Raw genomic sequence first — 14,242 nt, 5'->3', positions numbered from 1 at the left:
AAAAGGTGAGCTTGTCTGCTTCCATAAAGGTTTAGTCTTGGAAACCCGGAGGAGCAGTCCTACTCTGTCCTACGGAGTCGCTGTGCGTCTGGATCAGCTCTGTAGCCGTGTTCCGCTCAGCATTACTGATATGTGGCCTTCTCTACAATCTTCCGTGCCTTCCTTCTCTTGAACGAACACTTGAAGCAAGGCTTAGACTTCACCATTCTCTTTATCACCAGAAATGTGAACAATGGATAGAGAAAACGTCATCCTGCTATGAACTGCTTGTCTCTGAATGTCTCCTTGTTCACTATACCACCAAATCTTCAGGATAAAATGGAGACTAGCTAAACACTTAAGCAATGAGTGCTTCTAGTCATTAATACCAGGAGCCTGAGGGGAGGGACAGAAAAAGGGAGTGGAGGTATCAAGGGCTCAAAAAGAAAGTAAATGTTTAGAAAATTATGATGGCAACATATGTACAAATATGCTTGATACCATTGATGTACGGGATGTTATAAGAGCTGTAAGAGCCCCAGTAAAATGATATTTTAAAAAAACTACCAGCCTGGGCTGGTGTGTGGACCGACCTCATCGAATCCCCATCTCTTCCCCTAAAGGGGAACAGATTCTGTCCTTCAGAACCCAAAAGGGGGAATAGTTTCTTTTATTTTCTCAGATGCTTATCTTCCCAATTTTAGGTCCACCAAGACAGACAAAACCATAATAAATAACTTCTGGTCTAGCAGATGCTTTCCACCAGCAAATTTCAGTGGATACTTTTCTTATGCAAATAGGTCAGGAATGGAGATAACCATTAGCTGCTCCAATTTTACTCTAACGAGTTTTTGGAAATAATTTAAGTAAGAACCATTTCCCTGGGCCCTGGATATAACTTGTCATGGGAAACTCCTACAATAAGACTTTACCTTTTCTTTTTAAAAATAGCATAACTAACCATTTCCATCTCTCCCTAATTTTTCAAATGTTCTTTAATAAGAATGTATAATTCTTTTTTTTTACTATAAAACATGGGGGGAAATAGTACAAATATAAGCTAGCCCTTCAGTTGCCACATTTAATACTCGGCTATAAATCCAAAAAGGGCAGAGGTTTTATGTTTATCACAGTAGTTTTCCCAGGTCCTAAAATAGTACATGCTGTGGGGTAGAAATAAAAGTTTAATACACCTCCCTTCAAACCAGAATATGCTATTTTAAGTCTCATCTACCACTACTGTTAGGTACACATGGTCCTAACTTTCAGACTCACTAATCTCAGGTGTGCATCCCACATAGCATCTTAGCCTAACTTAGTAACACTTAAAGAAAAACCTCACCACAATGAAGTCTATTCCAGTGCACAGTGACCCTACAGGGCAGGGTAGAACTAACTGCCCCTTTGGGTTTCAAAGGTGGGGCGTGTAATGCCTTAGCTCTCACCCATGGAGCGGCTGGTGGCTTCCAACTGCTGACCTTGTGATTAGCAGCCCAACTCCTAACCCACTAGGGCACCTGCCTCCTTTTGTTTTAATCTAGTAAGTTTGCTGAAACGCAGTGAGGTGTGACACAGAGTTCACGTCTTCCTTTCAGTTGCAGCCTCCCATCCCATGCACAAAGTCATGAGAATGCCTACCCTCAAAACCCAACCCAGCCCACAGCCTTGAGTCGAGTCTATCCTGATGCACAGCAAATCTATAAAACAGAGTGAAACTGCTCCAAAGCGAACTGAGGCTGTGTAGCTTCACAGACGCACAGCCTCATCTTTCTCCCCCAGTGTAACTGGTGAGTTCCAACGGGCAGCTTTCGGGTTAGCATCCCAACGATTAATCCTCGGTGCCACCAAGGCGCCTACTGACTATACTCCCTAGCTTCCAGAGGGAGGCAGCAGGAGTAATCTCTTCTGCCGTGTTACCACTGCTGCCTCCCTATAAACTAAGGAATCTTTTTAGTCCATAGCTACTTTGCATATCATAGAATGTGGCATATAATATAATTAAATGAGGAATAAAGGTGTGACTTTTGGCTCAAGCTTAAATTCAAGTATTAATTTACTTATAAAGAGCAGAATTACTAATTTAAAGAACCTTTTCAAAACAAGACTATGCAAATCAACTTATACTTTTTCCATTGTGTAGAGTAGGCTATTCAACAAAACTGCAATTATAAAAATGTTCTACTATCTGTGCTAATAAGTCACTTTTGAAATGTGGTTAACTGAGAAGACAAATTTTTAATTCAAATGAAATTAAACTTAAATAATCACATATAATGCAAAGCCAAGAGTGTCCATCTTGAGACTAGGTACTAATGAATTTGCAATGCGTGACAAAGGCCAGCTGCAGGTTATTTTCAAGCATATGATTACTAAAGGGACAAACAAGGCCATCAAAACCTGTACTATTAAAGATCAATGACTAAAAGTAGTACTTGTTTGACAGAGAGGCATCTTTTATTGTTCCTATTTTCTCTTGTAAAAATAACCTACACAACCAGTGTGCCATAATCCCTTGGCCGTTTCTGATGAACAGTCATAGGCTGAAGACCCTTATCCATTTTGGGCTGGTGTCTTATAAACAAGCCACTGCCCACAGGCTGCAAGAACTGACTTCTAAGATGACAGTTCCTTCTTGTGGACACTTGTGGTCTTCCTCACTACACTGCTCCCCTGTACTATTGATCTAAAATAAAGCGTTTCCGTTTTCAGTAGTGTGTGCTCTGTGTATCATACTACGACTAGCAGCTGCCGTACCAGACTGTGGGCATAGATTACACAAGCAGAACATGGGTATTTGGCAAATGAGAGGTTGAATGCTAGAGTGGTAAACTGTCTTCTAAGTATTCTACAAAGAATTCATAGACAGATTTGATCTCATGAGCAGTAGGCTGAAGCTGCATAGAATCTTGGACTCCAAAAATCAAATATTTTTAAAAAATTAAAAATCAAATATTGAAAATCATCTTCTCTCAAGTAGATAAACAGTGGTCAGAGGATAGTTCTGCTCACACAAACACTATTATTAGATAAGGCCTTATAGAACCTGTACATAAAAATTAAATATCTATAATAGCTTAAATAGAAGTTACTTTGGTTTCAGGTACTGGGAACTTGAAGTGCCAGAGATTGACTCAGCTTTGCAGGTACCTACCACAAAAAAAACATCAATTCTTCTTTTCTGGATTCCTTAGTCTCAAAGCTTGCGTCGTACAAAGCATAGCGACAATCTTTTTCAGGAAGCATTCCCACAAAATGCTTGAAAGGATCCGTTATAGTTACTCCAACATCTCCAACCAAGATCTCCTTGCCTTCTTCGACAACGATGCACTTTTTGTCTGCACTGAGACAAAAAACGACAGCCTTCTTTCTTTTTTTGATCTCTTCTGGTGTGGAGCACTTCCGAACTTTCATGTCATAGAAAATGCGACATACTTCATCAGCAACTTGCACTCCTGAAGCCTAGAATGAGAAAGATGAGAATTTTGATCACGTCAAGTATAAGACACTAATTTTTGGTTATAGAAGTGCAACAGTTATAAATGTTAAGGCACATTTACCACAGCGAGAAAAACCTCAGCTATCATCATTACTCGTTTCATTGATCAAACTTCAAAAAGTATTATACATATAAGCCATTTACAACTATAATGTGACGATAAGGAATGGTTTGACTTCAATAGTGCCTGTTATTCTAAACAATCCCAGATAGTATAAAATCTGGAAAGAAGTACTTTCTGAATCGCCAAATTCCTTTTCAAAGAGGCTACTATAACCTAAGTAAATCATCTCACCGGTTCCCAATTTCTTTTTAAAATACATAGATGTCAGAGATATTAGGATGGGAAAATTATATTCCCACAGCATACCTTTCCCTAAATAAAAGAATTTAGTAGGTTTTTGTTCTTCTCAGATCTCACAATTACATTGGTCAACATTCAGTAATTATTGGTCACTTACCAGTAAAATTAAAGTTACAAAATTGCCAAGAAATTAAGAAGCATTAAGAAAGTGTTATCAAAGAAAATATTTTGATTTTGGATTATCCTAACCAGGGGAGGGGAAATCTTTCAATAAGCTATGCTTGTTATTTTGAAATGAAGCAGTTAAACTAAGATCTTTAAGAAAAATACCTCAAATGAGGGTGTGCTGTTAATATGAGCTTTACTCTGTAAATGAATATGCTTCCACTAACAACTTTTAAAAACCTGCTAGCTTTTCTACAGCAACAAATAATAAACTTAAATAGTATGTAGATAATACACAAGCAAATTAATATATTAGGACTGAGAGAAGAAGACCTATCATACTAAAGTTTCAGAGCCTTAAGGAATAAAATGTTACAGGGGGAAAATAGCTAATATTATGTACTTACTATTTCCAGGCACTGTTTAAATTCTTGAGTTAGAACTGACACCGCCATGTTAATGGGTTGGGGTACCATCACAATTATATGGGCTAGATACAGTTACTTTTTGATAACCATTTTGCTTTCCTTTCCCATTCTTCCTGTATGATGTCCTTGATGTCATCGCACAACTTTTCAGTCTATTATTGAGCTAGTTTGTAACTTTATATGGGATACAATCAAGGTCTCATTGAGCCTGGTGGATTTGTTTTCATTTTCTTTAGTATCAACTTGAGCAAAAAGGTTTGTTTGGTAATTAACTTTTTTCTGACTAATGATACTGAATTTGTTTCTCCATTGTCTCTTACCACAGACACAGTTGATAGTCGCCATTTATATTGTTGGAAAATATAAAATATTGCTTGCAACAAATTATTAGGCTTATAAAGTCCCATCATGCACTTAGGGTCCATTCTATGCCTAAGTTTCCAACATTTACATTCAAGGCATCAGAAATTATCAATGTACCTTGTCTGCATGTTTGAACAATTCTAGACCAGAAGTTGGTAAATTTCTGTAATTTCTTCATTTTTAGCAATTAGTGCTTAGTGCATGAATCTCAATAATAGTTGTTATTAATTGATCGCTCTGGTAGGAATTCTCTGGGTCTTAGTCTACCTACCACTGATTACACTTCAGGATAGATCTTGAAATGGTCTTTCTGATCATGAATGCAATGCCATTCGTTCTTCAATCTATGATTCCTGGTGTAAGAAAACATATGACTGTCCAACTCAAAATGACCAAAACCAGTCCATTTCAGCTCACTAATGGCTCAGGACATCAATCTGTACACATTGACTCCAATTTTCCTGGTTTCATACATTGCAACTATTAATGGATGTTCACACAGTTGTTTCTTCTCATTGAGTCCTGAAATGAATTCAGTTTATTAGCAACTTGAAGATTAAAGGGCAACAACCTGATATTAAAGCCTTTATTACGAGAGCAACAATCCATCATAAACCTCCACTAACTAGTTATGTCACGCTGGACAGAAAAAAGCTCTAAATTATGTTAGTTTCTTCAACTGCAGCCTCTTTTGGGGCAGCAAATGGTGATTGTGTTCAGCTGTTAACTGAAAGGTTGGAGGTTCAAGTTCACTCAGAGTTCCTCAGAAGAAAGACCTGCCTGGAGATCTATTTCTAAAAATATACCCAGTAAAAACCCTTTGAAGTTGAAATTCTACTCTGACACCTAGGAGATCACCATCATGAGTCAGTCAACTCAGTAGCATTGGTGGTGGTCTCTGTGATTTTGAAAGGAATTATTTAATCAACTTTTAATATGCACAGGAATTCTCTGGGGATCTTGCTCAACAGTTTACAGAGTCTGAGTCAGACTGTATGGGGCAGAGTATGAGGTTCTGTAATTCCAACAAGCTCCAGATGATGGTCACGGAATTTGAGTTATAAAGTTTTACGAAGTATCACAGAACCTTAGCTCACTGCTATTTACTTCTTGTGCTATAGGTTTGATTTTTTTTTCTTTTAGGGTGCCCTCTGGGTAGAAGGCTCAAAAAATTGTGTATCTCTTTCCCTGAAAGTGCCTGCTAAAAGGGAGAAGGTTTAGACAACCAAAAAAGCTAGGAGCATAGGTGTGATTTCTATCATGAAAACAACAATGCTATAAATGGCTTACAAATATTGACAGGTTGAAAGTTAAAGCATTTGGGAGAATACTAGTTTCTGGGGTCTTAACCATTTTTTGTGAAATGGACTCTAATGAGTCTATCTATAGACCCTGTCTCAAAATAATGTTCTAAAATTATAAGTACCTAAGATTACAAAAGAAGTCAATTATATTGGCATCTATTTCATCTAAGAAGATGGTTAAATGGTAATTAAGAGAGTATTCATTTTGGTGGATTTATCATCAGAGGCATTATGGTAGATCTAAAATATTTTTAATGGCTGTAAAACAGATATAAAGAATCATATGCCCTTATCTTTGCTGATGCTGTTGAGTCAGTTCTGACTTATAGTGAACCTTGTCCTGCACCATTATCCACAATCATTGTCATACCAGAGCACAGTGTTAAAGTCACCAAGTCAGTCCTGTATCTTTACAATGTACTCTACCTAAAACAAAAAGCCCACTCTGGTCAGCCTCGTTTCTTAGGAGTTCCCTAACCCCCAAATCAAACCCATGGCCACTGAGTCCCTTCTAACTCTTGGAAATGCTATCCTCTCTCTCGATTGCTGCCATCAAGCCAATTCTGACTTGCAGTCATCCTATGGATAGGGTAGAACTGTTCCTGTGGGTTTACCAGTTTAAAACTTTTTATGGGAGGAACAAGCCTCATCTGATAGCTCTGAACTGGGGATTTCATGATTAGCAGCTCAACATGTAACTGCTATGCCACCCGGGCTCCTATAGAGCAAGACTAAATCTTGACTGGAGCAGACAGCCTCATCTCTCCTCGCAGTATTTCTCTAAAGTGAGAACTGTCAAGGAATCCAGAGTTTATTTTTAAAAGCAAAATCCAATCCAATTTTGCTTTAAGTTTTTAAAGGTTATATCCGCAAAGCTTTAACACTAAAGACCATTAAAGGATATGCCGAACACAGCACCAAAATTTGCTGCACAGCTGGGAAAGAAAATCTTGAAAGCAAAAATAGACTGCTATTATAACAAGAGCTCTGTGATTACCTTAAAAAGATATGTTATCCACAATTCCATTTCTCCCTGTTCTGTACCAGATACCACGGGAGGATAGCAGCCACTCCTAGAACTCCACACCAATGTTTACAAAGAGTTACTGTTAAATCATCACTTCACTGCATTTGACCATAGGTTTTCTAATTACTCATAAAGCATAATGAATCTCAACCTTGTCTGAGTTTCTTCTCATGGAACCTTTGTAAAATACTGACCCAAAGACTTCAGTTTCGGAGATTAAACCAATACATCTAAAGTACTCACTCTGAGTTAACTTCTTTAAATAGTTACTACTCACACTCAAAACCCAAATGCAAACCAGCTACTGTCCAGCTGATTCCAATTCATGGTAGTGAGGTCCATGTGTTATAGCATTTAAATGAGCTCTAAAGGGATTTTATGGTTGTAGCCTTTCAGAAGTGTTTGCCAGGTCTTTCTTCCAAAGTACCTGGGGTGGATAGGATTAGTAACCAAGTACTTGATCATTTGCCTCAGTCACCTAGGGACTTCACTATTCACATGCACAGAGGGATGTAAATGACACAGAGAATATGCAAATGTTGAATATTTTAAAGTTGCAAAGAACAGAATACAACTTCTCAAACTACCAACTCATAAATACCCAGCATAACTGTCAATCAAAAGAGTTTGGTGTCTTAAAAAATGGATTCATAATTCTGTGTGCCTTGAAGAGGCCAACAGACAAATTGGGGCATGCTATGAACAAAGATATTGAGACAACAAACAACCAGGATTAACAGTACTTCAAGTCTTATGTTAAAATGAGGTGCTGAATACATACATCTAATTTAACTCTTTTCCAAAACCCCACTGAAAGCACAAAAGGGTTTGTTTTGTTTTCCATAAACCTACAAGAGCAAGAAGGAAAATGGGGTTCAAAAGGAATAAGTAAAATTAGTTGGAGAAGTCCTCACATACCTAGTTCCTTTCCTAAACTCTGCTTTGTTTCCTCCCTTGCTCCTGAAGACTTAAGAGTTTATCCTCTGAAAAAGATAACCAGTACGGAGCCAGGAAAACCGATGGCCATATCTAAGTGTGCTAAAGCACACTCACCATCACAACAATCACCTCCCCCCTGAAGCCTGCCATGAATTAGTAAACCATCAGATCCACAATCCAAGAGATGTTTCTCCACATAACTTTCTGAGATAATAGAAATGTTTACAGTTGTACTGTCCAAAAAGGTAGCCACTAGCCATGCCTGAAATGTAGCTAATGCACTTAAAATACAAGATTTAAAATGAAATCTCATTTAAATAATTTAAATTTATATAATCACATTTAGTCAATATTCAATTCACTCCATCATTCTGGAGTGAATTGTGCATAAGATTAACTCTTAACAGTAAAACGTCATGTTCTAAATAAACACTGCCTTGAGAAACAACATCCTTTAGTGTAGGTAGCACAGCATCACCAGGAAATGAAGTAATTATATCATGCGGTGGCAGAACAATGCCTACTGAATATTATTTCAGACGGCCTAGTGGTGCAGTGGACTAAACTTTGAACTGTTGACCAAATGGTCGGAGGTTCAAATCTACTACCCACACTCTGAGGAAGAAAGATGAAGTAGTCTGCTGCTGTAAAGACTTACAACTTCAGAATGCCTATGGAGCAGTTCTACTCTGTCCTATAGGATCACTGTAAGTAAGAACTGCCTCAACAACAGGTTTGCTTTTAGGTACCAACAACAACAAAAAAAGGTTATGTTCTCTTTCCTATGAATAGAATTTGGAACTTCTAAGGATGACCTTTTTAGCCATGTGGTTAAAAAACATGGAAAACACATGTGGTTGAGTCACATTTATTCTGATCTTGAAACTTGAGCAAGTGAGCTAACTTTTAAAAGCCTCAGATTCATCATCTGTAAAGCAGAATTACAATAATAACTCAGAGGACTGATAAAGCAATATATGTAAAACACCTAGACCAGTGGTTCTCAACCTTCCTAATGCCATAACCCTTTATTTTTTTATTCTTATATTATTTCTTTTTTTTTTAATTTTAACAATTTATTAGGGGCTCATACAATTCTTATCACAGTTCATACATATACATACATCAATTGTATAAAGCACATCTGTACAGTCCCTGCCCTAATCATTTTTTTCTCCTCTTTTCTTTTTTTACATTTTATTAGGGACCCATACAACTCTTATCACCATCCATATATATATACATACATCAATTGTATAAAGCACATCCATACATTCCCTGCCCCAATCATTCTCAAAGCATTTGCTCTCCACTTAAGCCCCTTGCATCAGGTCCTCTTTTTTTTTTCCCCTCCCTCCCCTTTCCCCCCTCCCTCATGTGCCCTTGGTAATTTATACCTCGTTATTTTGTCATATCTTGCCCTATCCGGAGTATCCCTTCCCCTCTTCTCTGCTGTCCCTCTCCCAGGGAAGAGGTCACATGTGGATCCTTGCAATCAGTTCCCCCCTTCCAACCCACTCACCCTCCACTCTCCCAGCATCGTCCCTCACACCCTTGTTCCTGAAGGTATCATCCACCCTATTATTTCTTTTTTTTAATTTAAATTTTTAAACATTTTATTAAGGAATCATACAACTCTTATCACAATCCATACAAACATCAATTGTATAAGCCATGACCCTTAATACAGTTACTCATGTTGTGGTGACACCTCCCCCAACCATAAAATTATTTTTGTTGCTACTTCATAACTATAATGTTGCTACTGCTATGAATCAGGTGGCCCCTGTGAAAGGGTCATTCGACCCGCAATGGGGTACAGACCCACAGGTTGAGAACAGCTGACCTTGACACAATGCCTGACTACGGTATCCTTTATTAACCAGAAAACCTACAAATGCTTCATCAGTTCTTTCTAGTTAATGTGGCCAATTCTTACTTAAATTCAAGGAACAGCTTTTTTTCTGTTCCCTTAAAAAAAAAAAAAAAGAATGAATTCTTTCTTCCCATGACTCGAAGTGGCTAAACCAGATAGGATAATAAGCGATCCAGAAAATGCCCTGTGTTAGACAGGGTTCTCTAGAGAGACAAAACCCGATTGGCTAATAATTTTATACATATATTTATAAAGGTAGATATATAACACAAGAAATGAACTGTTAAATTATATACAGATATAGATATATAATACAAGATATGAACGGTTAAATTATAAAGCAGTACAAATGGCTCAGTGCAACTCACTCTCGTGAGAGAGTTGTGAGACACTAGCAGTCCTTCAAGTCTTGAGGGCTGCCAGGTAGTCCTCTGTAGAGAGAAATAGGCTATCCTGGCCCAAGCAGCAAACAGCAAGGCAGGTCACCAACTGTCAGTGCCCAGCTCAAGAGATATACATTCCAATTATGTGGTCTTAAAGGGACCTCAATTTACAGCGACACAGTCCACAGGTTAGGTGTCCCACAGCAAGTATAGCTTGCAAATTGAGGCACAGAACCAGCAAGGCAGCCGCACACTGGTCCGATGATCAAAGAGCGAGACTAGAAAGGCGAGGCTCGCTGAGCCATTTATCTCTCCGTCCTTCAATTAATCCCACATGTGTTTATCGGCCAGGCTGACACAATAAACTTTCTCAATCCACCTGGCAACTTGTACACAATTCTTTAGCCATATATACTTATATAATTTCTGGACATTGATGAAATCATACTTATACTTATCATCAATCATGTATCATACATGTAAATGAAAACACTGAATCCAATTGTATCTCATATATCATACCTGAACAAAGGAAAGGTATGCAATAAGCACATAAAAAGAAAATACATAGACAATTACAAACCTCACTTTTGCAATTGATCATGTGGTCATAATTAATATGTAGAACTATCTTCTACTACTATTCATTCTGTATTACCTTGGCCCTCAGCAAGCACCTCAGCTGGCTGTGGTTTTTGCCTGGTGGGGTGACCCAGACCTTCATTCCTGAGGGGTCTGGGTCATTATAAGTCCTGTCAGGATTGGGTTGCTGTAATTTACCATTTACTTTAATCACAGGGCATGGTAGTATTAAGAGTCAGCCTATGGGATCTCCTGAATTCCAGACATATTCTTCTTTCCCTCCATCACCTAACACCAGTTCAATTTCTCCTTGGTAATCAGGATCAATCACAGCACTCAGTACAGTGACACCCTTCCTGACCTATTGATCCAAAGGCATGAGAAGCCCAAATTGGCCAGGGGGCATTCTCAGCTGCCAGTTCAATGGAATCCGTGCTGTGTTTCTGGGTGGGAGAGTTCCTTCCTTCGGGACCAGGACTGAGGAACACAGGGTTGCTGGGACAGGAAGCAAAAATGCTGCAAGGGGATCACTAGGAGTAATAGTGAGTGGTACCACTCCAGCTTCCACCCCTTGGTTCCTGGACCCATGAATTCTGGCTATTGGAGACACAGCACCATATATTGGCCGCTGGCTTAGAGTATATACAGCTTCCTGGAGAACATTGCCCCAGACCTGCTAGTTGCTGCCACCTAATTGGCACCGTAATTGTGTCTGTAGGAGCCCATTCCATTGTTCTATCAAGCAGGCAGCTTCAGGATGAGGAGGAACACGACTTGAAGAGCTGCCAGTTGCCCTAAGTTAACTCTGCCTTAACACGATTCATTCCCAAAAGCCAAGGTGACTAAACAGTGTTCACTTTATAGCCAATTCCCAAAGTAAAAAACATTTATTTTATTTTGTAACAAAGTACAATGCCCTTGAAACAGATTATGCAAGCTACGGTTATACTGTCTACAGAGGAGTCCTGTACAGTGGGTTGTCAGACTGCTAAATCACCAGGGCAACAGCTGTTCAAACCCACCATGGGTTTGAAGACAGGGCTGTGGCATAGTGGTTATGTGTTGGCCTGCTAACAGGACAGTCAGTTTGAAACCACCAGCTGTTCCTCAGGAGAAAGATCAGATTTCCTACTTCCATAAAGTTATAGCTTGTGCCTGCTTCAGAAGCACAACTGCTAAAATTGGAATTATACAGAGATTAGCATAGTCCCTGCACAAGGATGACATGCAAATTTGTGAAGCATTCCATATTTTAATAGGTTTTTCCTTTTTTTGTCATTGGCTTTCTTTTTATTTGTTTTGGGGTTTTTTTGTTGTTATTGTTGTTTTGTAGTTTTTGTCTACCTTTGTTGTTTTGCTTGGCTTTGTCTGATATTTGCGTTTATTAATTTCTCTGCATGTCTATCTAGATAGATAGGCAGGAGAAACAATTCAGACAGAAAACAGGACCTAACGGTTTCATGGGGTGACCGGTGAAGAGGAGTGGGAAAAAGGAGGGGAGGGGGCAACTAATCCAGGGACAAGGGAACAAGTGAACTAAAATCAATGGAGAGAAGGGCAGAAGGGAATAGGAAGCAGAGTGGGGCTTAATGATGCGAAACACAACAGCGAGAAATTACTGAATGCAAACGAAGGCTGAGCCTGACAGTGGGACAGGAGAAAAGCAAAAGGGCAGAGGACAGAGCCAGGAGGCAAAAGGGCATTTGTAAAGGTCTAAATATGGGCATGTACATACGTAAATATATCTATGATGATAGGGAAAGAGATGCATTTATATTTACATGTTAAGTATTAAGACAGCAGATTGGCCCTCAACTCAAGTACTCCCTCAACACAAGAACACTTTGTTCTAATAATCTGGCATTCGGTGATGCTCACCTTTCTGACAGGATCACTGAAGACAAAATGGGTGCATAAGCAATGTGGTAAAGAAAGCTGATGATGCCAGGCTATCAAAAGATACAGCGCCTGGGGTCTTGAAGATAAACAAGCAGCCATGCCATCTAGCTGAGAAGCAACAAAGTCCAGCTGGAAGAAGCACACCAGCCTATGTGATCATGAGGTGTAGATGGGATCAGGTATCAGGCATCAAAGACCCAGAACAAAATCATACCAATGTGAATGGGGGTGGGGGGTTATTGGAGTTGAGTGGAGACTCAAAGCCCATCTGTAGACAACTGGACATCCCCTTACAGAAGGATCACAGGAAGAGACGAGCCAGTCAGGCTACAGTATAGCACTGATGAAACATACAACTTTCCTCTAGCTCTTTAAAGTTTCCACCATCATGACCTCAATTCTACCTTACAAATCTGACAGACCAGAACATGTACACTGCTACAGATAAAGCCCCAAACACTGGAATCCAGGACAGATAAATCCCTCATGTCCAATAATGAGAACAGAGATACGAGGGGAAGGGGAAGGTGGAGAGAGTAAGGGGGAACCGATCACAAGGACTGACATAACCCCCTCCCAGGGGGGCAAACACCAGAAAAGTGGGTGAAGGGAGACAGAGGATGGTTTAAGATATGAAAATAATAATCTATAATTTATCAAGGGTTCATGAGGGAGGGGGGAACGGAGGAAGGAAGGAAAAAATGAGGAGCTGGTATCAAGGGCTCAAGTAGAAAGACAATGCTTTGAAAATGATGGCAACATATGCACAAATGAGCTTGACACATGGACGACTGTATGGATTGTGATAAGAGCTGTAAGAAGCCCCAATAAAAGTATTTAATAAATTTTTTAAAAAGTAAAAGTTATAGTTTAATACATTTTGCTATTGCAATAAACTTTTAAGCACCAATTCCAGGGGCAGGATTGGGCAGGAGAGACATAACAACAGACACGACCGAAGAAGAGTTGTCAGAAATATAGCCCATTCTTTGGACAGATGATCCCTGTGCTGAGAACCTCCTAGAAGCAAAACAGAGCTCTACCACTGGAGACAGAACAGCAGAAAATAGCAGCCACACAAGGCTGGGACTTGAAGATTGCTGCAGTTGGCTGGCAGAGTGAGAAAGCTTAGCACCTCAAGCAGGAGGTTTCCTGGCAACACTGAGTGCCCACAAGCATTATTGGTGTAACTAAAGAAAGAGTGCTAGTAGGGATCCAAGCATGGAAGCAACAAGTCTTTAGGCAGTGGGCGGCTCAGGAAGTCATTTAGCCTCCATGACTCCAGGAAGTCTGAAGTCCATTAACTTTGAAATTGTTTTTCATTTTCCCCCTTTTGATCAGGAGCCCTCTATAGCTGGGCAACAGCCAATTAGTCTGGTCTCATGGCAAAAGAGGCAGTGGTTCATGGAGGTAATTAGACATGCGTTCCATTCTTGATTTTCCCTCTTCCTCTTTTGATTCAGCCAACTACTGTGCATTTGATGGCCACTTGCGATC

The 14,242-nt window shown here is 39.4% G+C and overlaps 1 protein-coding gene and 1 non-coding gene across 2 annotated transcripts in view; one reads left to right on the top strand and one right to left on the bottom strand.

Moving 5' to 3' along the window:
• Positions 1 to 14,242, bottom strand: part of DSTN (destrin, actin depolymerizing factor) — a 31,335-nt gene that overhangs the window by 5,157 nt on the left and 11,936 nt on the right. The window contains exon 2 of the mRNA XM_075564017.1: positions 3,131 to 3,438. Within this exon, the coding sequence (XP_075420132.1) occupies positions 3,131 to 3,438 (308 nt within the window). The remainder of the gene's footprint in view (positions 1 to 3,130; positions 3,439 to 14,242) is intronic.
• Positions 11,998 to 12,101, top strand: LOC142423553 (U6 spliceosomal RNA). Its single transcript, XR_012779183.1, has one exon. It is a non-coding gene; the product is annotated as a U6 spliceosomal RNA (small nuclear RNA).

Source organism: Tenrec ecaudatus, chromosome 12, assembly GCF_050624435.1.
Source record: "Tenrec ecaudatus isolate mTenEca1 chromosome 12, mTenEca1.hap1, whole genome shotgun sequence".
Classification (NCBI taxonomy): domain Eukaryota; kingdom Metazoa; phylum Chordata; class Mammalia; order Afrosoricida; family Tenrecidae; genus Tenrec; species Tenrec ecaudatus.
The sequence above is the reverse complement of the archived record's forward strand: the minus strand, read 5'-3'. Positions and strand labels throughout refer to the sequence as shown.